The sequence below is a fragment of the Heterodontus francisci genome, chromosome 3, assembly GCF_036365525.1.
Source record: "Heterodontus francisci isolate sHetFra1 chromosome 3, sHetFra1.hap1, whole genome shotgun sequence".
Classification (NCBI taxonomy): Eukaryota; Metazoa; Chordata; class Chondrichthyes; order Heterodontiformes; family Heterodontidae; genus Heterodontus; species Heterodontus francisci.
In genome coordinates this window covers 29798530-29826431 of record NC_090373.1, presented here as the reverse complement: position 1 = coordinate 29826431, position 27902 = coordinate 29798530, and the positions used below count along the sequence as shown (strand labels likewise).

At 42.8% G+C, this 27902-nt stretch overlaps 1 protein-coding gene across 1 annotated transcript in view; it reads left to right on the top strand.

Annotated features, from left to right (window-relative positions):
* lyst (lysosomal trafficking regulator) overlaps window positions 1-27902 on the top strand; it is a 419684-nt gene that overhangs the window by 167234 nt on the left and 224548 nt on the right. Inside the window, 3 exon segments of the mRNA XM_068020720.1 lie at window positions 9802-11860; window positions 22846-23863; window positions 25616-25777. Of these exon segments, the coding sequence (XP_067876821.1) occupies window positions 9802-11860; window positions 22846-23863; window positions 25616-25777 (3239 nt within the window).

Below are 27902 nucleotides of genomic sequence, written 5' to 3'. Positions count from 1 at the left end.
ACTTGGAAATGTTACATTTAATCCCTGCATCCAAATCATTGATATAGATTGTGTATACCTGGGGCCCAAGCACTGATCTTTGTGGTACCCCACTGGTCAACTGGTCACAGCCTGCCAATCTGAAAATGATCTGCTTATTCCTACCCTGTGTTAACCAGTTCTCTATCCATGCCAGTGTATTCCCCCCCAATCCCATGTGCTCTCATTTTGTTTACTAACCTCTTGTGTGGGCCCTTATCAAAAGCTTTCTGAAAATCTAATTATACCACACTCACTGGTTCCCCACTATTCAGCCAGTTACATCCTCAGAAAGCTCCAACAGGTTTGTTAAAACACAATTTTCCTTTCATGTATCCATACTGACTCTGCCCAATCCTACCATTATTTTCTAAGTCTCCTGTTATCACATTCTTTATTATAGATTCTAGCATTCTCCTACCACTGATGTTAGACCAACAGGGCTGTAGTTCCCTGTTTTCTCTCTCTCTCCTTTCTTTAGTGGGGTTACAGTTGTAACCTTCCAATCTGCAGGCACCATTCCAGAGTCTAGTTTTGAAAGATGACCACCAATACATCCACCATCTCTACAGCCACCTCTTGCAACACTCTGGGATGTAGATCATCAGGTCCAGGGGATTTATCTACTTTAAGTCCCATTAAATTCTCTAGTACTTTTTTTAAACCAATATTAATATCTTGCAGTTCCTCGTTCACACTGGTCCCTTGATTCTCCATTATTTCAGGGAGGTTTTTAGTATTTTCCTTTGTGAAGACAGACACAAAGTATTTGTTTAGTTTCTATGCCATTTCCTTATTTCCCTATTATAAATTCTCCTGACTCTGCTTGTAATGGATCCACATTTGTTTTTGCTAATTTTTTTCTTTTAACATAGCTATAGAAGCTTTTACCGTCTGTTTTTATGTTTCTCGTTAGATTACCCTCATTCCATTTTCCCTTTTTTAATCTTTTTCTTAGTCTTCCTTTGCAGAATTCTGAAATGCTCCCAATCCTCAGGTTTACCATTTTTTGGGCAACTTTATACACCTCTTCCTTTGATCAAATACAATCGTTGATTTATTTCGTTAGCCACGGTTGGAACACTTTCTTTGCTGGGTTTTTGTTCATTAAAGGAATGTATTTTTGTTGCAATCCATGTATTAGTTCTTTAAATGTTATTCATTGCCTGTCCACTGCCATACTTTTTAACGTAGTTTCCCAATCCACTGTCGCGAATTTGCCCCTCATACTTTCATCGTTTCCTTTGCTTAGATTTAAGATTTAAGTTTCTGATTGAACTACATCACTTTCAAACTTAATGTAAAATCCTGTTATGTTATGATCACTCTTTCCTAAGATTATTAATTAGCCCTTATTGCACAATACTAGATCTAAAATAGCCCGATCCATAGTTGGTTCCTCAACGTACTGCTCCAGAAAACCATCTCGCATACATTCCAAGAATTCGTCCTCCACAACATTAATTCGGTTTGCCAGTCGAATGTAGATTAAAATCTTCTATGATTACTCTATTACCCTTGGTACGTGCACCTCTAATTTCCTGATTTATACTGTGATTAACATTACCACCACTGTTTGGTGGCTATCAACAACTCCCAACAATGTTTTCTGCCTCTTGCTGTTTCTTAGTTCCACCCAAACTGAGTCAATGTCTGATCTTTAGAACTAAGATCATCTCTCATGACAGTACTAATGCCCTCTTTAATTAACAGAGCTACCTCACCACCTTTTCCTAACTCACTGTCCTTCCTGAATGTCACGTCCCCGTGGATATTTAGGTCCCAGCTTTGGTTTCCTTGTAGGCACATCTCTTTACTGGCTAACAGGTCATACATATAAATTTCTATTTGAGATGACAATTCACTTGTTTTATTGCGAATTCTGCAGGCATTCGGGTACAGAGCCCTTAATTCAGTTTTTTTACTGTTTTTGTTTACTCTGGTCCTATCTGTTGACATGCTCTTACGTTTGCAGTCACTGTCCCTTCCTGCCATACTCTGATCATCATTACCTTTATTGCTACCTTGATCTATTGCCTTGTCATTTTCCTTTAATTTATTCAATCTTCCCCTACATGATGCCTTCCCCCCACTATTCAGTTTAAAACCCTCTACTTCCCTAGTTATGAGGCTTGCTATAACACTGGTCCCAGCACGGTTCAGGTGTAGACCGTGCCGTCCCAATGGTACAGCCCCCACTTTCCCCAGTACTGGTGCCAGTGCCCTATGAACCGGAACTCATTTCTCCCACACCAGTCTTTAAGTCAGGCATTCATTTCTCTAATCTTATTTACCCTTTGCTAATTTGCACGTGGCTCAGGTAATAATCCAGAAATTATTACCTTTGAAGTTCTGCTTTTTAATTCATTGCGTAACTCCTCATACTCCCTATGCAGAACCTCTTTCCTGTCTATGTCATTGGCACCTACATGGACCACGACAACTGGATCCTCCCCCTCTCATTGTAAGTTCCTCTCCATCCCCGTGCAGATGTCGCGAACCCTGGCACCAGGTAGGCAACACCGCCTTCTGGAGTCTCACTCTTGGCTGCAGAGACTATACTGTCCCCTACTGCCACTCCATACCTTTTTAATTCTTTCTCCCTCCACCCACCCCCCACACTTGAATGACTTCCTGTATCATGGTGCAACAGACAGTCTGCTCATCCACACTACAGCCCTTGCTATTGTCCGTACAAGCTACAAGAACCTCGAACTTGTTGCTCAGTTGCAAGGACTGAGGCTCCTCCACTCTCACCTTCTCAATCCCATGAAGTCACACCCTCCTGTCCCTGACCACTGACCAAATCAGGTGACCCTATCCTAAGGGGTGTGACTGCCTTCTGGAACAAAGTGTCCAGATAACTGTCCCCCTCCTTGATGCATCGTAGTGTCTGCAGCTCATCTACTCTGAGCCGAAGCTCTTCAAGCCACAGACACTACAGACGTGGTTGCCATGGATTGCTGTGGCATCCAGGAGCTCCCACATGCTGCAGCTGTGACACATCACTTGTCCTGCCATCTTTATTGTGTTAATTGAGTTTATTTTTCTTAATTAATTTATCATTCCCCTCTTCACCAAACTCCCTCATTCACCAAACTTGCAACTTCACACTCTGTGCACTCAAGCAGCACTCAGTAAATAATAGTCATAGATACAGGGAAGCTATAAAATAACAACTTTGTGCACTGTTTTCCTAATTAAATTAATCATTTATTAATGTCCAATGTCAGTGTTCAGTTTCTGTTTTTCCCATTTTGATTTAGCAAATGTGAAACTCGATTTGTAATACTGAAATCAGCTTAACCAGCTAAATAAAATGGGTTTTTCTTTGATTGCCTGAAAGGTAACGGTAAGGATTATAACCATAAACTTAATCTTCTTTGTATTCTAATCCTCTGCCATCTGAATGTGCAGTAACTATTCAGTGGTGCATCCCAAGGGTTATTGCAAATCACCTCATGGACTAAGGTTGCATTTACAAAGGTATTTAAATGATGGTGCAAAATTGCTACTGCATCATGCCAATGTTAAACTTCCCTTTTAAATATGGTATCGGGGTGGAATTGCGTGTATTGGTAGTGTTTAGAGGTGGTCATCTCTCACTGCCTTGGTTTTTACTGCATAGAATGTAAATCTGGTGTGATAAGTGTGGTGGAGGTGGGGGGTTATTGAATATTTTTAAGGCGGTGGTAGATAGATTCTTCTTAGGCAAGGGAATCAAAGGTTATTGGGGGTAGATGGGAGTGTGAAATTTGAAACTCAAACAGATCAGCCATGATCTTATTGAATGGCAGAGCAGGCGAGAGGGGCCGAATGGCTTACTATTCTCCTAATTCATATGTTCGTATGTATTGCAACTGATTCACAAAGTATTTAGGGTGTCCATCGGACCTGTGGTCATATGTAAAACCTAACTGATCACAATTTCAGTGCTCAAAGATTAGTGGTTCTTTCCTTCACACTCTCAACATTTTAAATTTCTAGCGTAAGTATGACCTATGATGTGTGTACCTCAGCAATGTAGTGCTGGCGTCCATCAGCTCTAGTCTTGCCCACTTCCCTAATCTGCCCTATGTAGCTTCCTTTTCCCATTTTCACAATTTACCAAACCTCCTTTTAATGTTGGAAAATGCACTGGCCTTCACAGACATGTAATCAGAAATAGTTGGGTGCTGAGCAAATGAGGTGACACTAGGCAGACTAACCAAAAGCTTGCTCAAAGAGGTGGCCTTTTAGGAGGATCCAAAAGGAAGAGACAGAGGTGGAGAGGCTTAGGCAGAAAATTCGAGATTGTGGGGCCTAGGTGAATGAAAGTAAGAATTCAAAATATTATGGAAGTGCTGCGATGCTGTCGTTCAGTAAGATGTTAAACTGAGGCAATGGTTGGGACGTTCCTTTGGGTGAACATTAAAAATTCCTTTGCGCTATTGGATGAGAAGCAGGGGAGTTCCACCAGGCAATACCAGTGCCCTGGCCAACAAACCTCCCTCAATCAACATGGTCAAAAACAAATCATAGAACGGTTACAGTACAGAAGGAGGCCATTTGGTCTGTCATGTCTGTGCCAGCTCTCTAAAAGAGCAACTCACCTAGTCCCACTTCCCTGTCTTTTCCCTGCTGCCCTGCAATTTTTTTTCCCTTCAGATAATTATCCAATTCACATTAGAAGGCCTCAGTTGAATCCTCAAGCAGTGCATTCCAGATCCTAACCACTGGCTGAGTAAAAAAATTTTTCTTCATGTTGCCGTTCTTCTTTTGACCGTCACTTTAAATCTGTGTCTTCTGGTTCTGGATCCTTCCGCCAAAGGGAACAGTTTCTCTCTATCTAGTCTGTCTAGACCTCTCATGATTTTGAACGCCATTATCAAATCTCCTCTTAATAATCTTCTGTTCTCCAAGAAGAACAGCCTCAGCTTCTTCAACGTATCCACGTAACTGAAGTTTTTTTTTAGATTAGAGATACAGCACTGAAACAGGCCCTTCGGCCCACCGAGTCTGTGCCGACCATCAACCACCCATTTATACTAATCCTACACTAATCCCATATTCCAACCAAACATCCCCATCTGTCCCTATATTTCCCTACCACCTACCTATACTAGTGACAATTTATAATGGCCAATTTACCTACCAACCTGCAAGTCTTTTGGCTTGTGGGAGGAAACCGGAGCACCCGGAGAAAACCCACGCAGACACAGGGAGAACTTGCAAACTCCACACAGGCAGTGCCCAGAATCGAACCCGGGTCCCTGGAGCTGTGAGGCTGCAGTGCTAACCACTGCGCCACTGTGCCGCCCAGTTCCTCATTCCTGAAGCCATACTCGCCAAACTTTTCTGCACCCTCTGTAATGCCTTAACGTCCTTCCTAAAATGTAGTGTCCAGAACTGGACACAGTACTCCAGAAGCAGTGTTTTATGCAGGTTTATCATAACTTACATACGAACACATGAATTAGGAGCAGGAGTAAGTATGCCCCTCGAGCCTGCTCTACCATTCAACAAGATCATGGCTGATCTGATTGTAACCGCTACCCATTATCCCGCCCACCTCCAATAACCTTTCACCCTCTTGCTTATCAAGGATCTATCTCCCTCTGCCTTAAAAATATTCAAAGACTCTACTTCCACTGCCTTTGAGGAAGAGAATTCCAAAGACTCACGACCTTCAGAGAAAAAAGTTCTCATCTCTGTCTTAAATGGGCGACCCCTTATTTTTAAACAGTGACCTCTAGTTCTAGATTCTCCCACAAGGGGAAACATCCTTTCCACATGCACCCTGTCAAGACCCCTCAGGGTCTTGTATCTTTCAATCAAGTCGCCTCTGACTCTTTTAAACTCCAGTAGATACAAGCCTAGCCTGTCCAATCTTTCCTCATACGACAACCCACCCATTCCAGGTATTAGTCCAGTAAACCTTCTGTGAACTGCTTCCAACGCATTTACATCCTTCCTTAAATAAGGAGACCAATACTGTACACAGTACTCCAGGTGTGCTCTCACCAATGCCCTGTAGAACTGAAGCATAACCTCCCTATTTTTGTATTCAATTCCCCTTGCAATAAATGATAACATTTTATTAGCATTCCTAATTACTTGCTGTACCTGCAGACTAACATTTTATGATTCATGCACTAGGACAGCCAGATCTCTCTGCATACAGAGCTCTGCAATCTCTCACCATTTAGATAATATGCTTTTTTATTCTTTCTGCCAAAATGGACAATTTCACATTTTCCCCCATTATACTCCATTTGCCAATCTTTGCCCGTTCACTTAACCTATCTATATCCCTTTGTAGCCTCCTTATGTCCTCTTCACAATTTACTTTCCTACCTATCTTTGTGTCATCAGCAAATTTAGCAACCATACCTTCGGTGCCTTCATCCAAGTCATTAAAATAAATTGTAAAATGTTGAGGCCCCAGCACTGATCCCTGTGGCACACCACTCGTTACATCTTGCCAACCAGAAAATTACCCATTTATGACTACTTTCTGTTTCCTGTTAGCTAACCAATCTTTTTTCCATGCCAAAATGTTACCCCCTATACCATGAGCTTTTATTTTCAACAATAACTTTTGATGTGGCACCTTATCAAATGCCTTCTGGAAATCTAAATACATTACATCAACTGATTCCCCTTTATCCACAGCACGTTACTACTTCAAAGAATGCCAATAAATTGCATTAACATGATTTTCCTTTCACAAAACCATGTTGGCTCTGCCTGATTACCTTGAATTTGTCTAAGTGCCCTGCTATAACATCTTTAATAACAGCTTCTAACATTTTCCCTATGGCAGATGTTAAACCTGTAGTTTCCTGCTTTCTGTCTCCCTCCATTTTTGAACAACAAAATTACATTGGCTATTACACAATACCAGGTCTAGTAAAGCCTGCTCTCCATTTGGCTCCAGAATGTTCTGTTTTAAGAAACTATCCCAAAAACATTGTATGAACTCCTCATCTAGGCTACCTGTGCCCATCTGATTTTTCCAGTCTCTATGTAGATTCAAATCTCCCATGATTATCGCCATACTTTTCTGACAAGCTCCTATTATTTCTTGCTTTATCGCCTGTCCTACTGTGTGGTTACTGTTAGCAGGCCTGTACACCACTCCTACAAGTGACCTCTTTATCATTTCTTATCTCTATCCAAACCGCTTCGACATCCTGGTATGCTGAACCGAGCCACCCCTCCACCTTTTCCTAGCTTCCTGTCCTTCCTGAATGTCAGGTACCCTCCATTATTCAGGTCCCAATCTATGTCATCCTGCAGCCATGTCTCTGTAATGGCTATCAGATCGTACTTATTTATTTCTATTTGCACTTTCAGTTCATCTGTTTCGAATGCTAGGCCATTCAGATACAGAGCCTTTAGTCTTGTCCTTTTATTTTTTTTGTAACCTCTAGCATTGTTTGCTGATTTACTCTTCGATTTGTACTCTGTCATGGTCTGTTTATCTTTTCCCAAAATTAATACCTTTCTCTCTTGCCTTGTCTCTTTGATTTACCACATCTTCCCGAATTTGATCCCTCACCCCCACTATTTAGTTTAAAACCCCCTCTACTTCCTTAGTTATGCAGCTTGCCAGAACACTAATCCCAGCACAGTTCAGGTGTAGACAATACCAATGGTGCAGCCCCCACTTTCCCCAGTACTGGTGCCAGTGCCCCATGAACCGGAACCTACTTTTACCACCTCAGTCTTTGAACCATGCATTTATTTCTCTAATCTTATTTGCCCTATACCAATTTGCACTTGGCTCAGGTAATAATCCAGAGATTATTATTTTTGAGATTCTGCTTAATTTGGTGCCTAGCTCCTCATACTGACTATGTAGATCCTCTTTCCTTGTCCTGCCTATGTCATTGGTACCTACATGAACCACGATGACTGGATCCTTCCCCTCCCACTGTAAGTTCCTCTCCAGCCCTGAGCAGATGTCTCTAAAACCCTGGCACTGAGCAGGCAACAGAGCCTTCTGGACTCTTGCTCTTTGCTGCAGAGAACAGTGTCAATCCCCCTCACTATACTGTCCCCTACTACCACTAATTTCCTTTTTGTTCACCACACTTGAGCAGCTTCCTGAACCATGGTGCCATGCTCAGTACTCTGGTGCATATAAGCTACAAGAACCTTGAACTTGTTGCTCAATTGCAAGGGCTGTGGCTCCGCCACTCCCACCTTCTCAATCCCCTTGCCTGTCTGACACGTAATCACACCCTCCTGTCCCTGACCATTGACCAAAATAGATCACCCTATCCTAAGGGGTGTGACTGCCTTCTGGAACAATGTGTACAGGTAACTTGCCCCCTCCCTGATGCATTGCAGTGTCTGCAGCTCAGCTTCCAACTTAATGTGTCTCCACCAAAGCTTCTCAAGCCGCAGACACTACAGACGTTGTTGCCATGGATTGCCGTGGCATCCAGGAGCTCCCACATACTGCCACCACACATCACCTGTCTTGCCATCTTTATTGTGTTAATCTAATTAAATTTATTTTTTCTTCATTAATTTATAGTTTCCCTTCTTACTGAACTCCCTTACTTACCAAACTAGCAACTTCACGCTCTGTGCCCTCCAGCAGCACTCAATGCAAACAAGCAGCACTGAAAGTCCCCTGAATTTATACTCCCTGAAAACAATTATGTGTGAGCTCTGCTGGAGCTGAGAAACCAGTTTAAGGTAGCTACCTAATTAACTAGCAACAGCTACTCAGAGCTTGTATGCCCCTGTTTAAAACTGTTAGAAACTTAACTTGCCTCTTAACATAAACAGTAATTTTAGTTAATTGCTAAATGTAAACAAAACAAAAACTAACTTTAGAGAGATTAACCCTTAAAATCCACTCACTTACCAACCCCCCTTCTTCACACACTGTGCCCTCCAGTAGCACTCAGTGTTGCTTTTTCCTTGTTTTTGTACCCTATGCCCCTATTTATAAAGCCCAGGATCCCGTATGCATTATTAGCCACTTTCTCAATGTGCCCTGCGACTTTGTGATTTGTGCACATATAGCCCCAGGTCCCTCTGCTCCTGCACCCCATTTAGAATTGTATCCTTTAATTTAGATTACCTCTCCTCATTCTTCCTATTAAATTGAATCAATTCACACTTCGTTAATTGTTCATTGCTGATCGTGAGATCTTGCTGTACACAAAATGACCGTCCTACTTATCTTCGTAACTAGTCACTGTACTACATGATATACATGATGTTCTTTTGGAGATTTCATTTCAGTGATGTCAGTGCAAATATTTCTTTTTAATGGCGAAGAATCTACAGGTAGGTAATTCATCATTCGCTGCAAAAAAGATAACATTAAAATGTTATGGAAAGTGACAGTTAATGAGCCAGAGGTTACAGGAAAACCATGTTTCATTTAAAAATGTACTTAACGTTTTCAATTGCTACTGCACAGTTTTATCATGAACATATTTAGATTATACAAAACATTTAGTTTTTATGAAGAAAGGAAAAGATTAAAACCAATACGACTTACTAACAAAATACTCAGCAATGATTTGTAGAGCTTAATTGTCATTATTATTCTACAGTTATAGTCATGGTTGCTTGCAAGCTGCACATCAGTAAATCTAGGGCTTGTACAATTTAAACAATATGTAGCATGTTATATAGTTCCTACTTCCTTGTTTCCTTGGTCCAAAGTTCTGTATGGGCAGATTGTTTCATGTTAAAATGTTAGTTCTTGATAACTAAACACTATTTTGGAGCATTTTGTACAGTAGCTTTTCATAATGTTTTTCTGTTTCTTAGATTATAATCTATCTGCACTAGAACACCTTTTGTTTACCAAAGAGACCAAGTATTTTGCAACCAAATCTCCTCAGGAAAAAACAACTTGCATCCCAGATGGAAGCTCGGTTTTATATGCTCAGGTACCATCACGATGCAACACCAGCAACTGGAAGACTAGGCGACAACGTAGAAATGCTCACCGCTACTCTTTGAGGGACGCCAGGAAAACCCCGCTTTCAACATCCGATTCTGAAGTCAATTCGGATGACAAGATCACGATCAGACAAAGACGACAGACTTTGCAGCCTTTTGTAACATGCCAATCAAGAGAGGATGATAGCTCCTCTAGGGGCAGTTTTCTCCCACCTTTAAATGGTGGAGAAGTTGCACAGGATAGCTTGAGTTTAGAATGTACTGCTGCTCCACTGCAAGAAGTAGATATGGAGCCATCCATGTTAAGTAAGATGGAAAATACTCCATTTGATCTCTGTCATGTTTTGTTGTCTTTGTTAGAAAAAGTTTGCAAATTTGACATGGCCTTAAATCACAATCCAGCATTAGCAGCGAGCATTGTTCCCACATTAACAGAGTTTTTGGCACGGTTTGGAGACTGCTGCAGTGGTAATGTATCTGATACTGAGGAAGTTGCTGCAGGTTGGACGCCAGAGCCAGCAGCCCTGGTTCAAAGAATGCTTTTACGAACTGTGCTACATCTTATGTCAGTTGACATAAATTGCAGAGGTAACATGCCCGATACAGTAAGGAGAAATATTACAGACTTGTTAAGGGTGACATTGAAGATTAAGAATTGCATTGAAAAGCGCTCAGATCCCTTTGTCCCACGGCCAAAGAAGACTTTGCAAGAGCTCAGTGAAGGCTTTTCTTTCTCAAAGTCTCATCATGAAGTACTATTGGTGCCAGAGTTACTTGAAGTGGTTTTGCAAATTCTAATTTGTACCTTACAAACAGCATCTTCCAATCCCTTCTTCTTCAGTCAGGCCATGGACCTTGTCCACGAGTTTACACAGCATCATGGCTTTGAGTTGTTTGAAAGTACGGTGCTTCAGATGGAAAGGTTGGTTACAAAAGATGAACCCAAGTCTACTAAAGCAGCAGACCATATCAAATCCCTAATCAATAGTGTCATGAAAATAATTAGCATTGCCAAGAAAGTGAAATCAGAACAACTCCATCAATCTGTTTGTACACGCAAGCGGCACAGGCGATGTGAGTATTCTCAGTTCATGCACCACCACAGAGATCTGTCCGGCCTTCCAGTCGCAGCATTCAAAAATCAGCAGTCCAAAAATCCTTTTGAGGAGACGTTAGATGGTGGAGTTTGTTATCCTGACCGTTGTTGCTGCATTGCAGTATGTGCCCACCAGTGTCTGCACTTGTTGCAGGAAGTTTGCTTAAGCAGCACTTGTGTGCAAATTTTATCAGGCATGCACACTGTGGGAATTTGTTGTTGTATGGACCCAAGATCCGTCATTGGCCCCATGCATTATGCCATAAAATCGCAAAATTTTAAAAACTGTCAGCAGCACATCTTGAGTATTCTGAGTAAATTTATCCTTGAGCAGCTTGGGGGTGAGGAGGTTTCAGAGAAAATGAAACAAGCAAGTTGTAACATTTGCACTGTTGATAGTAACCAGGTACCTGATATTACGGAGATTCTATATGGCGGACTCACAGACTTTGGTTCTTCGTCCAGTCTTGGTAACCCAATTTACAGAACAGATGGTATTCTGCCAAGTGGAGGATCCAGAGACATATGGACATGGGAGGCTTTGGCAGCCTACCAAGATCTTCTGTTCATTGAAGATAGACAGCTGAGTCTGCAAGTTGCTGGCCATATATGCCACCTAATCCAAAAAGGCAATGCTGTGGTTAAATGGCAGCTTTACACTCATATCTTTAATACTGTGCTTCAACGAGGAGTGGAGCTGTCTCATCATGCGCAGCAGCTAGGAATAACGACAGTTTGTACCGGAGTGTGTAGCTGCCATAACAAACGTTTGTCTCAGGATGTCCTTCAGCTTCACCTGCACACACTGCCTTCACTCTTTAAATCCAGGTGAGTAAAGCACTATATTTATTGTGGTTTACTGTTATATTTCAAACTGGCGTACCATAGTTTCATTTTAATAAGTAATTAGATTGTCACAAAAATGGAAGGAGTAAATTTAAACCAAACCACTGATGTAATACATGGATGCATCTTGGCTCAGAGGTAGCACTCTGTGTCTGAAGCAGATGACACGGTGTCAAGTCCCCACTCCAAGCACAAACTTTTGGCTGACACTCCAGTGCAGTATTGAGGGAGTGCTGCTCTGCCATCGGTGCTGTCTCTCGGATGACGCATTAAACCAAGATGACTTCTACCTTCTCAGGTGGACATAAAAGATTCCATGGCACTATTCAAAGAAAAGCAAAGGAGTTCTCCCCATTGTCCTTGCCAATATCAATCAACACTGAAAACAAATTATCTAGTCATTTATCTCATTGCTGTTTGTGGGACTTTGCTGTGCACAATTCAGTTTTATTTTATTCGTTCGGGAATGTGGGCATCGCTGGCTACACCAGCATTTATTGCCCAACCCTAATTGTCCTTGAGAAGGTGGTGGTGAACTGCCTGCTTGAACCACTGCAGTCCTTGGGGTGTAGGTTATACCAACAGTGCTGTGAGGAAGGGAGTTCCAGGATTCTGACCCAGTGACAGCGAACGAATGGCGATATAGTTCCAAGTCAGGACAGTGTGTGGCTTAGAGGGGAACTTGCATGTGGTGGTATTCCAATGCATCTGCTGCCCTTGTCCTTCTAGGTGGTAGAGGTCGTGGGTTTGGAAGGTGCTGTCAAAGGCGCCTTGGTGAGTTGCTGCAGTGCATCTTGTAGATGGTACACACTGCTGCCACTGTGCGTCGGTGGTGGAGGGAGTGAATTTTGAAGGTGGTGGATGGATTGCCAATCAAGCGGGCTGCGTGGTCCTGGATGGTGTCGAGCATCTTGAGTGTTGGAGCTGCACTATCGAGGCAAGTGGAGAGTATTCCATTACACTCCTGACTTGTGCCTTGTAGATGGTGGGGCATCATGAGGTAGGTTACTCGCCGCAGAATTTCCAGCCTCTGACCTGCTCTTGTAGCCACAGCATTTATGTGGTTAATCCAGTTCAGTTTCTGGTCAATGGTGACCCGAGGATGTTGATAGTGGGGGATTCAGCGATGGTAATGCCATTTGACATCAAGGGGAGATGGTTAGATTCTCTCTTGTTTGAGATGGTCATTGCCTGGCATTTGTGTGGTGAAAAGGTTACTTGCCACTTATCAGCCTAAGTGCGGATGTTGGTCAGATCCTGCTGCATATGGACAAGGGTATCTTCAGTATCTGAGAAGTGGAGAATGGTGCTGAACATTTGTGCAATCATCGGCGAACATCTCCACTTCTGACCTTATGGGAGGGAAGGTCATTGATAAAGCAGCTGAAGATGGTTGGGCCTAGGACACTACCCTGAGGAACTCCTACAGTGATGTCATGGGACTGAGATGATTGACCTCTAACAACCACAACCAGCTTCCTTTGTGCTAGGTATGACTGCAACCAGCGGAGAGTTTTCCTCCTGATTCCCATTGACTCCAGTTTTGCTAAGGCTCCTTTATGCCGTACTCCATCAAATGCTACCTTGATGTCAAGGGCAGTCACTCTCTCCTCACCTGTGGAGTTCAGCTCTTTGGTCTGTGTTTGAACCAAGGCTGTAATGAGATCAGGAACTGAGTGCCCCAGAGGAACACAAACTGAACATCAGTGAGCAGGTTATTGCTGAGCAAGTGCCGCTTGATAGCACTGTCGACGACCCCTTCCATCACTTTACTGATGATCGGGAGTAGACTGATAGGGCGATTAGCTGGGTCGGATTTGTCCTGCGTTTTGTGTACAGAACATACCTGGACAATTTTCCACGTTGCTGGGTAGATGCCAGTGTTGTAGCTGTACTGGAACAGCTTGGCTAGCGGCGTGGCAAGTTCTGGAGCACAAGTCTTCAGTACCATTGCCGGAATATTGTCAGGGCCCATAGCCTTTGCAGTGTCGAATACTATCAGCCATTTCTTGATATCACGTGGAGTGAATCGGATTGGCTGAAGACTGGCATCTGTGGGGACCTTGAGGAAGCCAAGATGGATCATCCTCTTGAACTTCTGGCTGAAGATGGTTGATGGATGCAAATGCTTCAGCCTTGTCTTTTGCACTGATGTGCTGGGCTCTCCCATCGTTGAGTATGGGGATATCTGTGGAGTCGCCTCCTCCTGTCAGTTGTTTAATTGTCCACCACCTTTCATGACTGGATGTGGCAGGACTGCAGAGCTTAGATCTGATCCATTGGTTGTGGGATCGCTTAGTCCTGTCTATCACATGCTGCTTCCGCTGTTTGGCATATGAGTACTCCTGTGTTGTAGCTTCACCAGGCTGACACCTCATTTTGAGGCATGCTTGGTGCTGCTCCTGGCATGCCCTCTTCATTAAACCAGGGTTGGTCCCTCAGCTTGATGGTAATGGTCAAGTGCGGGATATGCTGGGACAGGAGGTTACAGATTGTGGTTGAATACAATTCTGTTGCTGCTGATGGCCCACAATGCCTCATGAATGCCAGTTTTGAGTTGCTCAGTCTGTTCAAAATCTACCCCATTTAGCATGGTGATAGTGTCACACAACACTATTGTGGGTACCCTCTATGTGAAGACAGGACGTCGTTTGCATAAGGACTGTGCGGTGGTCACTCCTACCAATACTGCCGGACACATGCATCTGCAGCAGGTAGATTGGTGAAGACACGATGTCCAGTATGTTTTTCCCTCGTGTTGGTTGCCTCACCACCTGCCACAGACCCAGTCTAGCAGCTATGTCCTTTAGGACTCAGCCAGCTTGGTCAGTAGTGGTACGACCGAGCCACTCTTGGTGATGGACATTGAAGTCCCCCACCCAGAGTACATTTTGTGTCATTGCTACCCTACTGCTTCTTCCAGTTGGTTTTGACATGGAGAAGCACTGATTCATCAGCCGAGGGGGTGCCGCGATGTGGTAATCAGCAAGCGGTTTCCTTGCCCATGTTTGGCCTGATGCCGTGAGACTTCATGGGGTCCGGAGTCAATGTTGAGGACTCCCAGGGTGACTCCCTCCTGACTGTATGCCACTGTGCCACCACCTCTGATGGATCTGTCCTGTCGGCACAGGACATATCCAGGCAAGCTACTGTTGGTGTCTGGGACATTGTCTGTAAGGTATGATTCCATGATTATGACCATGTCAGGCTGTTGCTTGACTAGGCTGTGGACAGCTCTCCCAATTTTGGCACAAGCCCGCAAATGTTAGTAAGGTGAACTTTGCAGGGTTGATAGAGCTGGGTTTGCCATTGTCGTTTGCGGTGCCTAGGTCGATGCCAGGTCTGTCCGGTTTCATTCCTTTTCTTAGACTGCGTAACAGTTTGATACAACTGAGTGGCTTGCTAGGCTGTTTCAGAGGGTATTTCAGAGTCAACCACATGACTAGTCTAGTGACATTACCACCATGCCACCGCCTGATGTGTTTGTTGCATTATAACAGTGACTGCACTTCAAAAAGTACTTTGTTGGTTCTAAAATGCTTTAGGAAATCCTGAGGTCATTTAAGGCACTATAGAAATGCAAATTCCTTCTTCCTTTACACTACTACTCTGTGCCACAGTTGTATGAGATCGTCTTGCATCCATACAGCGAATTCTTGATCCCAAAGTAGTTGACAGAGCAGGCACTGTACTTGAGTTGGAGAGAAATGGGAAATTCAAGAGTTACTCAGGCCACTTGCGCGCATGTACCAGCAGTTGGAGAATAAGGTGGAAAAAGTTTAACTTCTCGTACTTTCAGAAGTGAGGGAGAGGATGCCTTATCAAGTGAGATGGGGCAAGGAAGAAAAAGATAATTTAATTTAAGAATAGAATTGAGTATGCAGTGGCTGTGCATACTGTTCTATAGAATTACATGCAACATACAACGCAGAAACAGGCCATTTGGCCCAACTGATCTATGCTTTGGGTTTGTATTCCATCTGCCTTATCTCAACCATACAGCATATCTTTATATTTCCTTTTCTCATGCACTCGTTTAGTTTCATACAACATATGAACTAGGAGTAGGCTGTTCACTTCCTCGAGCTTGCTCCACCATTCTGTAAGATCATGGCTGATCTGTTTGTGGACTCAACTCCACTTTCCTGCCTAGCTCCGATATCCTTTAACTCCCTTGTTTGTCAAGAATCCGTCTACCTCTGCCTTAAAAACATTCAATGACCCTGCCTCCGCCGGTCTCCGGGGAAGAGAGTTCTACAGACACACGACCCTCAGAGAAAAAATGTTCTCCTCATCTCTGTCTTAAATGGAAAACCCCTTATTTTTAAACTGTGTCCCCCTAGTTTTTTAGTCTCTCCCACGAGGGGAAACATCCTTTCCACATCCATCCTGTCAAGTCCATTCAGGATATTATATGTTTCAATAACATCACTTCTCATCCTTCTAAACTCCAATGGATACGGACCCAACCTTTCCTCATAAGATAACCCTTTCAGCTCAGGAATCAGTTGAGTGAACCTTCTTTGAACTGCTTCCAATACAATTACATCCTTTAAGTAAGGTGACCAAAACTGTACGCAGTGCTGTAGATGTGGTCTCACCAATGCCCTGTACAATTGTAGCAAAACATCTCTACTTTTATATTCCATTCCCCTTGCAATAAACAATTGCTCCAACACTCTGCTCCGCACCTGAAGCTAAAGACCAGTTCTATGAACAACTCCATAACATCATTAGCAGCATCCCCAACACCGAACACCTATTCCTGCTGGGGGACTTTAATGCCAGGGTTGGGGCCGACCATGACTCATGGCCCTCCTGCCTTGGGCGCTATGGCGTTGGAAGGATGAATGAGAACGGGCAGAGACTGCTTGAGTTGTGTACCTATCATAACCTCTGCATCACCAACTCGTTCTTTCACACTAAACCCTGTCACCAGGTTTCATGGAGGCACCCAAGATCACGTCGTTGGCACCAGCTAGACCTCATTGTCACAAGGCGAGCCGCCTTAAACAGTGTTCAAATCACACGCAGCTTCCACAGTGCGGACTGCGACACCGACCACTCCCTGGTGTGCAGCAAGGTTAGACTCAGACCAAAGAAGTTGCATCATTCCAAGCAGAAGGGCCACCCGCGCATCAACACGAGCAGAATTTCTCACCCACAGCTGTTACAAAAATTTCTAAATTCACTTGTAACAGCCCTTCAAAACACTCCCACAGGGGATGCTGAGACCAAGTGGGCCCACATCAGAGACGCCATCTATGAGTCAGCTTTGACCACCTACGGCAAAAGTGCGAAGAGAAATGCAGACTGGTTTCAATCTCATAATGAAGAGCTGGAACCTGTCATAGCCGCTAAGCGCATTGCACTTTTGAACTACAAGAAAGCCCCCAGCGATTTAACATCCGCAGCACTTAAAGCAGCCAGAAGTACTGCACAAAGAACAGCTAGGCGTTGCGCAAACGACTACTGGCAACACCTATGCAGTCATATTCAGCTGGCCTCAGACACCGGAAACATCAGAGGAATGTATGATGGCATGAAGAGAGCTCTTGGGCTAACCATCAAGAAGATCACCCCCCTCAAATCTAAATCGGGGGACATAATCACTGACCAACGCAAACAGATGGACCGCTGGGTTGAGCACTACCTAGAACTGTACTCCAGGGAGAATGCTGTCACTGAGACTGCCCTCAATGCAGCCCAGCCTCTACCAGTCATGGATGAGCTGGACATACAGCCAACCAAATCGGAACTCAGTGATGCCATTGATTCCCTAGCCAGCGGAAAAGCCCCTGGGAAGGACAGCATTACCCCTGAAATAATCAAGAGTGCCAAGCCTGCTATACTCTCAGCACTACATGAACTGCTATGCCTGTGCTGGGACGAGGGAGCAGTACCCCAGGACATGCGCGATGCCAACATCATCACCCTCTATAAAAACAAAGGTGACCGCGGTGACTGCAACAACTACCGTGGAATCTCCCTGCTCAGCATAGTGGGGAAAGTCTTTGCTCGAGTCGCTCTGAACAGGCTCCAGAAGCTGGCCGAGCGCTTCTACCCTGAGGCACAGTGTGGCTTTCGTGCAGAGAGATCGACCATTGACATGCTGTTCTCCCTTCGTCAGATACAGGAGAAATGCCGTGAACAACAGATGCCCCTCTACATTGCTTTCATTGATCTCACCAAAGCCTTTGACCTCGTCAGCAGACGTGGTCTCTTCAGAATACTAGAAAAGATCGGATGTCCACCAAAGCTACTAAGTATCATCACCTCATTCCATGACAATATGAAAGGCACAATTCAACATGGTGGCTCCTCATCAGAGCCCTTTCCTATCCTGAATGGTGTGAAACAGGGCTGTGTTCTCGCACCCACACTTTTTGGGATTTTCTTCTCCCTGCTGCTTTCACATGCGTTCAAATCCTCTGAAGAAGGAATTTTCCTCCACACAAGATCAGGGGGCAGGTTGTTCAACCTTGCCCGTCTAAGAGCGAAGTCCAAAGTACGGAAAGTCCTCATCAGAGAACTCCTCTTTGCTGACGATGCTGCTTTAACATCTCACACTGAAGAATGCCTGCAGAGTCTCATCGACAGGTTTGCGTCTGCCTGCAATGAATTTGACCTAACCATCAGCCTCAAGAAAACGAACATCATGGGGCAGGATGTCAGAGATGCTCCATCCATCAATATTGGCGACCACGCTCTGGAAGTGGTTCAAGAGTTCACCTACCTAGGCTCAACTATCACCAGTAACCTGTCTCTAGATGCAGAAATCAACAAGCGCATGGGTAAGGCTTCCACTGCTATGTCCAGACTGGCCAAGAGAGTGTGGGAAAATGGCGCACTGACACGGAACACAAAAGTCCGAGTGTATCAGGCCTGTGTCCTCAGTACCTTGCTCTACGGCAGCGAGGCCTGGACAACGTATGCCAGCCAAGAGCGACGTCTCAATTCATTCCATCTTCGCTGCCTTCGGAGAATACTTGGCATCAGGTGGCAGGACTATATCTCCAACACAGAAGTCCTTGAAGCGGCCAACATCCCCAGCTTGTACACACTACTGAGTCAGCGGCGCTTGAGATGGCTTGGCCATGTGAGCCGCATGGAAGATGGCAGGATCCCCAAAGACACATTGTACAGCGTGCTCGCCACTGGTATCAGACCCACCGGCCGTCCATGTCTCCGTTATAAAGACGTCTGCAAACGCGACATGAAATCGTGTGACATTGATCACAAGTCGTGGGAGTCAGTTGCCAGCATTCGCCAGAGCTGGCGGGCAGCCATAAAGACAGGGCTAAATTGTGGCGAGTCGAAGAGACTTAGTAGTTGGCAGGAAAAAAGACAGAGGCGCAAGGGGAGAGCCAACTGTGCAACAGCCCCAACAAACAAATTTCTCTGCAGCACCTGTGGAAGAGCCTGTCACTCCAGAATTGGCCTTTATAGCCACTCCAGGCGCTGCTTCACAAACCACTGACAACCTCCAGGCGCGTATCCATTGTCTCTCGAGATAAGGAGGCCCAAAAGAAAGAAGAAAACAACAACATTGCATTTACCACCTTAATCACTTGCTGTACTTGCATACCAACTTTTTGTGGTTTTGTGTACTAGGACACCTGATCCCTCTGCATCCAAGTTCTGCAATCTCTCTCCATTTAAATAATATGTTGCTTTTTTATTATTCTGGCCAAAGCGGATGAATTCACACTTTCCCACATTATACTCCATCTGCCAAATCTTTGCCCACTCACATAACCTATCTATATCCCTTTGCAGACTCCTTATGTCCTCTTCACAACTTACTGTCCTACCCAGCAAATTTAGCAACCATACATTCTGTCCTTTCATCCAAGTCATTGCTATAGATTGTAAATAGTTGAGGCCCCAGCACTGATCCCTGTGGCACACCACTAGTTGCAGCTTGCCAACCTGAAAATGACCCATTTATTGCAAAAATCTGTTTCCTGTTAGCTAACCAATCCTCTATCTATGCTGATATGTTACTATGGGCTCTTATTTTGTTCAGTAACCTTTGATGTGGCACCTTGTCAAATGTCTTCTGGAAATCTTACACCATATCCACAGGTTCCCCTTTATCCACGTTGCGTGTTACTTCCTCAAAGAACTGTAATAAATTAGTCAAAATACTATTTCCCTTTTACCAAACCATGTTGACTCTAATTGCATTGAAATTTTCCGTTTGACAGATGTTACGCTAACTGGCCTGTAGTTTTCTGCTTTCTTGAATAGAGGAGTCACATTCACTATTTTCCAATCTGATGAGACCTTTCCAGAATCTGGGGAATTTTGGAAAATTAAAACCAATGCATCCACTATTTCAGCAGCCACTTCTTTTAAGACCCTAGGATGAAGTCCATCAGGACCTGGGAACTTGTCAGGTTTTAGTTCTAATAATTTTCTCAGTACCCTTTCCCTGATGATCAACTCTTGATTCACAATTATTTCTGGGATATTATTTGTATCCTCTACGGTGAAAACAGATGCAAAAAATGTGTTCAGTTTTTCCACCATTTCATTATTTTCCATTATTGACTCCCCAGACACGCTCTCTAGAGAACCAGCACTCACTTTGCTTACTTTCCTTTTGAAAGCATGTAATCTATTTGCCGCAACTTCGCGTGATAGTGAGTTCCACTTGCTAATACTCTCCCAAGTAAAAACAATTTCTCCTTATTTCCCTATTGGATTTATTAGTGTTACATCTGAGCGCGAGGTTTAAATTTAGCTCATACCAATGGAACGAAAGTCATCGAATCTTTTTTGTTTTATTGTTCTTTGGTATTTGGGTTTTGAGAGTTATGGTGTATGATGTAAATTATTTTTTTTCCCCCCACAGCTTCAGTCATGGCACAAATGGATTTTCTAGTGGGAATCCCCTACCTGATATGTTTAGAAAAAGAAAATGCCCTACCAAGCGATGCCCGACAGACCAGTCTGCACTAGAGGTGCTCTGTGCCCACCCAGTGGTACCCAGACACTTGCAACTGCAGGCCGAGGTGTAAATATCTTGCAGATAGTGGTATCTCTTCTCAAAGGATACTGATCCAGCATACTCCTAATGGGCACCACTATGATACGTAAATACCTAACTAACCATAATGCTGGGTGCTTCCTTAGAAGGCAAACCGCCTTCTTAAAGACTGGGTTAGCAGTGCTGTGCCATCTACAGGAAGACCACCTGGCATATGTGGCATAAAACAGGTACAGTAACAATGGAAACATTGGCTACTTGCTACTTTACTGCTTGCTACATTGCCGATTTATAGCAATGATACAGAGCAGTGGCACAGAAGGCAGCCCTCCTTGTGGCCACTTCATGCAGCCCAAACTCAATATCAGCAGCCATCAAACAGATGCTGTGTCACTTGCTTGCAAGTTCATGCCCATATTTTGTGGGTTTTTTGTTCACTTTATTTTTGCCCATCACTTTGAGTCTCATACCCTTAATCTTTGCAGTAGTTTCTAATGGGTTGTGATGCATCCTGAAGCTCTTCAAAGGCTTTTGAAATTTTTATTCCCTCCTATAAAACAACTTTATAATTGTCCTATTTCTTTAAATTTGATGAATGTTGTTTTCCTTTCTCACCCACTGCCACTCTGGAAATAGTAACACCGAGGGGAAAATCTAGGCTTCAGTTTGTATAGATCGAGTACTCTATTTGATCTGACAGTATATGATACTGAAACTGGCTGCAAAAAGTCATTGCTGATATTGATTACAACGTGTAATATTTAATTGTATCAGCCATTTGAAGGGGGAGATAATGTATAAAAGTAATTTTTATTAATCTAAAACTATTGTGTAAAATGATAGCAAATGCTGGAAATTTGAATTAACAATAGAAAATTCTGGCAGGTGAGTCTGTATTTGGAAAGAGCAAAGATGGGTAACATTCCAAGTATAGAGTCTGTTATTTTTTTTAATTTTTACCTCTGATACATGCCTCGTGATTGGCACCAAAGACTACTTCTGTAAACACACTCCCTATAAATTGGAGTGTGCTTTTACACACCACATATCTGGGTGATTGGAATGAGCCAAGGGATTGTTTCAGTATTTTGTCCTGTTGGATAGATCTTGTGCCCACTTTGGAAAGTGATAAAAATTTACATGCTGATTAGACTGTGGCTTAGGCTTCAAACTGCCACACAGATTTATTAACAAGAAATAGGTAATTCAGTAGGAGTAATGGTAGGCACTAAATTTACAATAAAATACAGAAATTAATTATTCCTACTGGGGTATAGAAAATGACAAACAGTCACTTGTATTAAAACTGTATGTAAACCTGGACCCAAGAAAGGCCCTTGATTGTAACTTTGTGGGAGTTTGTTACTAACTTTCACAGAGCTCTCTATTTTCCTTCGGCTTCAGAAGGACAGCTGAATTAGCGAAAGCCTGCATGATGTATACCTTCTAATTTCTTAGATGTTTGACCTGAACACAGAAAATCAAAATGTTATATCTCAAATTCTGATGCAACTACCAATGAAACATGTAACTTAAGAGATCATAAGATTAAAATTGAGTGGCTTTGGCTCTAACACTTAAATGTGAGGATATCCCAATTCATACCAAGAACAGCAGTAGTTTATTGAGGTCTAAACCAGAGGCATTTCACTCTGTTTAGTTTACTGATGTTATCAGCCAGATTAGGTCATTAATTTCATTGAATCTTGGTTTAATGTCAAAGATACCATCGTGAAATGACAGCACAAACCAAAAAAATGCCAGACTGAAGATTACATTTTGTCTGACTCTTCACTCTACTCTAAAAAGTCAACCCGCTTTAACTTTTTTCGGATACTGTTGGACCTCCAATGTATTTCCAGCATTTTCTGTTATTTAAAGTATAACATATCAATTTAAATTTGAGGTTGAATTCTTTTCCTCTAAGAAAAGCTTGTTTTGCATAAAGAAAATGTGTGCTTGTTTTCCACAGGGTAGTCAGAGGCCTCTTTTTGAGCTGCTGTGGATTAAATCAGATGACTGAGCTAATTTATCTTGACACAGTTAGATCCTGTGCACTGAAGGTTTTTGAAACCTTAATTCTGTGCCTAGGGGATCAACAGCTAGATACAGGAATGCAAGATGAAGAGACGAATGCAGAGGACTCTACTATGGATCCCATTGATACTTCAAGAAGCCAACATACTGCAGTGCATAGAAGTGAGATGCAGCAAAGTTTAAGTAAGTTTTACGTTGTGCTGAAAGAATCATACCCCAAGAAGAAGAAAGCTAAAATCACTGACACCCACTTAAATGTAATAAACTTGTTTCTTTGTGTTGCATTCCTGTGCATCAGTCAAGAGCCTGAATCTGATTATGACTCTGCCAATGATTCTGAAGACACCTCAGGCTATGATAGCACAGCCAGCGAGCCTCTGGTTAACATGCTTCCTCACTTGTCACCAGACAGTGTTGTATTACCTTCGAAAGAGCAGATCAGACAAGCAGCAGATGTGTGGTCTGTGTGTCGTTGGATCTACTTGAAAGATATAGTATTCCAGAAACAGTTCCATAAACTTGGTGGCCTGGAGGTCTGTCACAGACTGATGACAATCATCATTCAGCAGATCTCCAGCACAAGGAAAAACAGCATAAAAGCAAACAAAGTTAATACATTTACTCAGGGTGAAACTCAAAAGGAATTGGAAATTGGCTCTCATTTGACATCACGTCTGGTGGCTGAAAAAGATTTATCAGATATCAGCAGTAGTGAGGAGTCTATTAAACCAGAGCCTGCACTTGTTCAAAAAGCAACAGTATTTGGAGATGAATTGGATGAACAGAGTTTTTATCTAGAAGGTGATGAGACACCAAAAGATTGGGATGTTGTGGAGCAGGAACCAAGTACAACAGAGGAGGATTGGGCGCTCCAGAGCATCAGGCTGTTGGAAGCTTTATTAGCCATCTGTCTGCACACTTCTGGGAAAATGGATTTGGAGCCTTCTCCACAGGTACATTTTTCAATGATAATTTTTCTTGAGTCCTGGCAGCATGATAGGGTGCCAATATGTAACCCATTGTGGTGGGACATGGGTCCAAAATCCCAAACTCACCTGTCTTTCTGTGGGGATTATGCCAATGGAATCTTTCTTGGGTCACGGTTCCTCTCAGCAGCTTCTGGCATTTGTAGAGACCTGGGAGACGGTCACCTGTTATCCTGTTGGTGCTGTGTAATGGGGAAAGTAATTTTGTTCCTCCTCATCCCTCCTGCAGGGTGCAGAAGCCAAGAAGATGGAGTCAGAAGGCTACAAGTACTGAGTTGAGGAGTCAATGTGATTTGATTACTAGCCTTTGAGTTTGTGCAACCAGAATATGCATGTATCTGAAAGACAAGAAATTAAATTCCTCTAGAACAGTTTTTATGCTGCTTATGCTTTAGCTTTGATTCTAGACGATTGGTGTCTGAGTCTACTCCTGGTGCTAACACTACAAAATCCTATTCCTTTATGCTGGCAGTAGATTTATAGACCATTTTTTTGTGGATTGTCTCTGTCTCTACACTCGTAAACTACTCTGCCTTCTCTTGCCTTCAAAAGCCTCTTGCTCAAAACCTATTTCTTGGGCATACTTTCTGTTATCTATCCTAACTTTTCTTCTAGCGCTGTGCTTTTTCACCTTAGTGAAGCACCTTGGGACATTTACTACATTAAAACTTTACGAGAATGCAAGTTTTAAGTTGTGATATCCCAAATTTTTTTTGGAATGTCGGGCAACAATTTTTTGGGGAAGGACATATTTATGAGTAAGATATAAAATTGATGAACAACAAAAGTAGAATCATTGAATTATAAGCAATGAAGGGGGTCATTTGGCCTATCATGCTTGCACCAACTCTGAAAATACCACTTAGTCCCATTCCTCATACCATTAAAAAAAAAACAAAGGTTCATTTCCCTCTTAAGAGCGAGTATGGATTTTGCTTCCACTACTATTTCTGGTAGGGCATTCTGCACACTAAATCTCCAAACCTTTCCCTTTGTTCCTGGTGGCAATCTGAATTTTTATGCTCTCTGGTTGCCAACTCACTAACCAGTTACAAATAATCAGTCCAAAGGAGAAAAGCAGAGACTGAAAGTCTTAACCAACATGGAAGAAGAGAACAGACATTGACCAACTGAGTGACCAATAACGATGCACACAAAAAAAAGTATTCTGTTATTTACCTTTACTGCCCTCTTGGTTAGAGGATTACACTATCCAGCTCATGAATGTTGTTAATGCAACTGTTAGATAAAGTTTTTATGAACGACGACAATAACTTGCATTTATATAGCACCTTTAGCGTAGTAAAACATCTCAAGGCGCTTCACAAGAGCATTATCAAACAAAATTTGTCAGTGGAGCCACATAAGGAGATAGTAGTACTGGTGACCAAAATTTTGATCAAATAGTTTAGTTTTAAGTAGCATCTTAAAGGAGATGGAGAGTTTAGGGCTTGAATCTTAATCACAGCATTTGAATGCTGCAAGAAGTAATTGGAATAGAAACATAGAACAATAGGAGCAGGAGTAGGCCACTTGGACCTTTGAGCCTGCTCCGTCATTCAATACGATCATGGCTGATCATCCAAACTCAGTACCCTGTTCCGGCTTTCTCCCCGTATCCCTCGATCCCATTCTCTTTAACTCTTTCTTGAATATATTTAATGATTTGGCCTCAACCGTTATTTATGAAATTTACATTTTCCATTTCTTAAATTCCAGAACCTTTCTGTGGATGAAACATTGACAGAAATGCAAGACCTACTTGTTCATTCTGGTATTGTTGATTCTGACCTGGCCAAGCCTCTCTTTGATTCCTTACAATGTGTGTCTCTGGGAGGAAGTTCTGTGGATGGCTATTCTGCTGAACAGGAGAGAAAAAAGGTGATGCCTTAAGTTACAGTTAGGTTAAATATTTATTGCAGGTTTGCTTTGTTGAAATGAATTAACTTTTTGTTCTTTATGCACACTGTTAAAATTTTATTAAAATACTGCTTCGCCTTAAAAAATCTCCAAAATAGCAAAATATTTATTTTCATCTTATTTTGTAAGTTAATATGATTTTCTTTAGCTTGCTTGCTCTTTCAGCAGGAAAAGCACTGGGCAGAGGATCTTGTTTAAGGCCTGTATTACTGCTGCTTCGAACTGATAGTTAAGAGGTGTTGCAGAGCTGTATGGGTTGATTGCCTAATTTATATTCGCCTTGTTTTGCCTTGGTATGTGGGTACACCAAAGACTCAAATTTGAAAGACATTTTACTATCTGTTAGCTTGACCCCAACAAGCTGTGGTTAAATTACTTTATATTCAAATGCAGCTTAACTAATTTTTTCCCTGTTAAGCAACGTTATATTTCATAAAGCAAGTCTATTATAAGAAATGGCAGATTTAGTAAAACGCCAACTTACATTTATTTAGTATTGCTGAGAGAAAAACATCCCTAGGAGGTTCACAGAGGCGTAACTGGAACCCCAGCTGATGGAGATATTGGGAAAGGTGACAAAAACCTTGTTCCAGTGAGAGATTTTTAGGAGCGTTTTAAGGGAGGAGGTTGAGGGGTTTAGGGAAGGAATTCTAATGCATGAGACCTGGACAGCTAAAGGTATGGCTGCCATGGTGGGGCAAAATGCGAGGGATGCACAAGGCCAGAGCTAGAGAAACCAAGAATTCAGAATGAAGAGGTTGTAAGGCTGGAGGAGATTACAGAGATGTGGAGTGGCAAGTCCATGAAGAGATTTAAACATGCAGATGAGAATTTTAAATTTGAGGTATTGGGGAAACAGGGAGTCAATGCAGGTCATCAAGGACAGGGTTAGTGGGTGGAATTTAGGGCAGAATTGGATATGAGCAGCAGAGTTTTAGATGGACTGAAATTTACAGAGGGTAGAGCAGAAACTGTCCTGTAGAGCACTGGGGTGACAAAGACATCGATGAGGATTCCATCAGCTGATGGGCTGAGATAAAGATGGAGGCTGGTGACATTAAGGAGTCAGTCTTTGTGTTGGGAAGGAAATCAGATTTATATCTCAGCTTGGAATTGAATAGGATGATGTGGTTGCAAACAATCTCGTTCATGCTCAGATGGTGTCCAGGGAAGGAGAATGGAATCAGTGTCAAGGGTACAGAGTTTGTGGTGGGGTCAAAGATGATGGCTTCTGTGTTTCCATTGTTTAACTGGAAGTACAGAGGGGAGGATTTGGAGAATGGTGTGGTCAACTTTGTCAAAAGCTGCTGAGAGGTTGAGGAGAATGAAAAGGGATCATGCATTGTAGTCACAGAGGATGTCACTTGTGACTTTAGTTAAGGCCAATTTGGTATTATGGGGGGTGGAGACCTGATTGGAGAGATTCAAAAATGGAATTAGATGAGAGAAGGGCATCAATTTAGAGGATAGCAATATGTTCTAGAGCATTACAAAAGAAAAGGAAGTTGGAAGTAGTTTGCAAAGACAGGTTAGGTGTTTTGAAGATAGTTTTAAAAGGGACAGTAAAGACTTGCATTTATGTAGCACCTTTCACGACCATTTCAAAGCACTTTTCAGCCAAGGAAGTATTTTTTTTAAAGTATGGTCACTGTTGTAATGTAGGAAATGTGGCAGCCAATATGCGCACAATCCCACAGATAATGACCAGATAATCTGTGTTTTGTGATGTTGATTGAGGGACAAATATTGGCCAGGACACTGATAACTCCCCTACTCTTCTTTGCAATAGTGCCATGGGATCTTTTACATCCACCCAAGCAAGCAGATGAGGCCTCGGTTGACCGTCTCATTTGAAAGATGACACTTGCGGCAGGGCAGCCTTAATTTTTGTGCTCAAGTCCTAAAGAGGACTTGAACCCGGAACTTTGTGACTCAGACATGAGAGCGTTACCAACTGAGCCACAGCTGACACTCTGTAGGAAAGGAAGAATTAACAGTGTTGGCTCACATGGGGATTTGGAGAGGAATTTGGGTGGTTGGCATTTTGTGGGTCTCTCAGACAAGCTGTCTTTGGAGCTTGGAATGG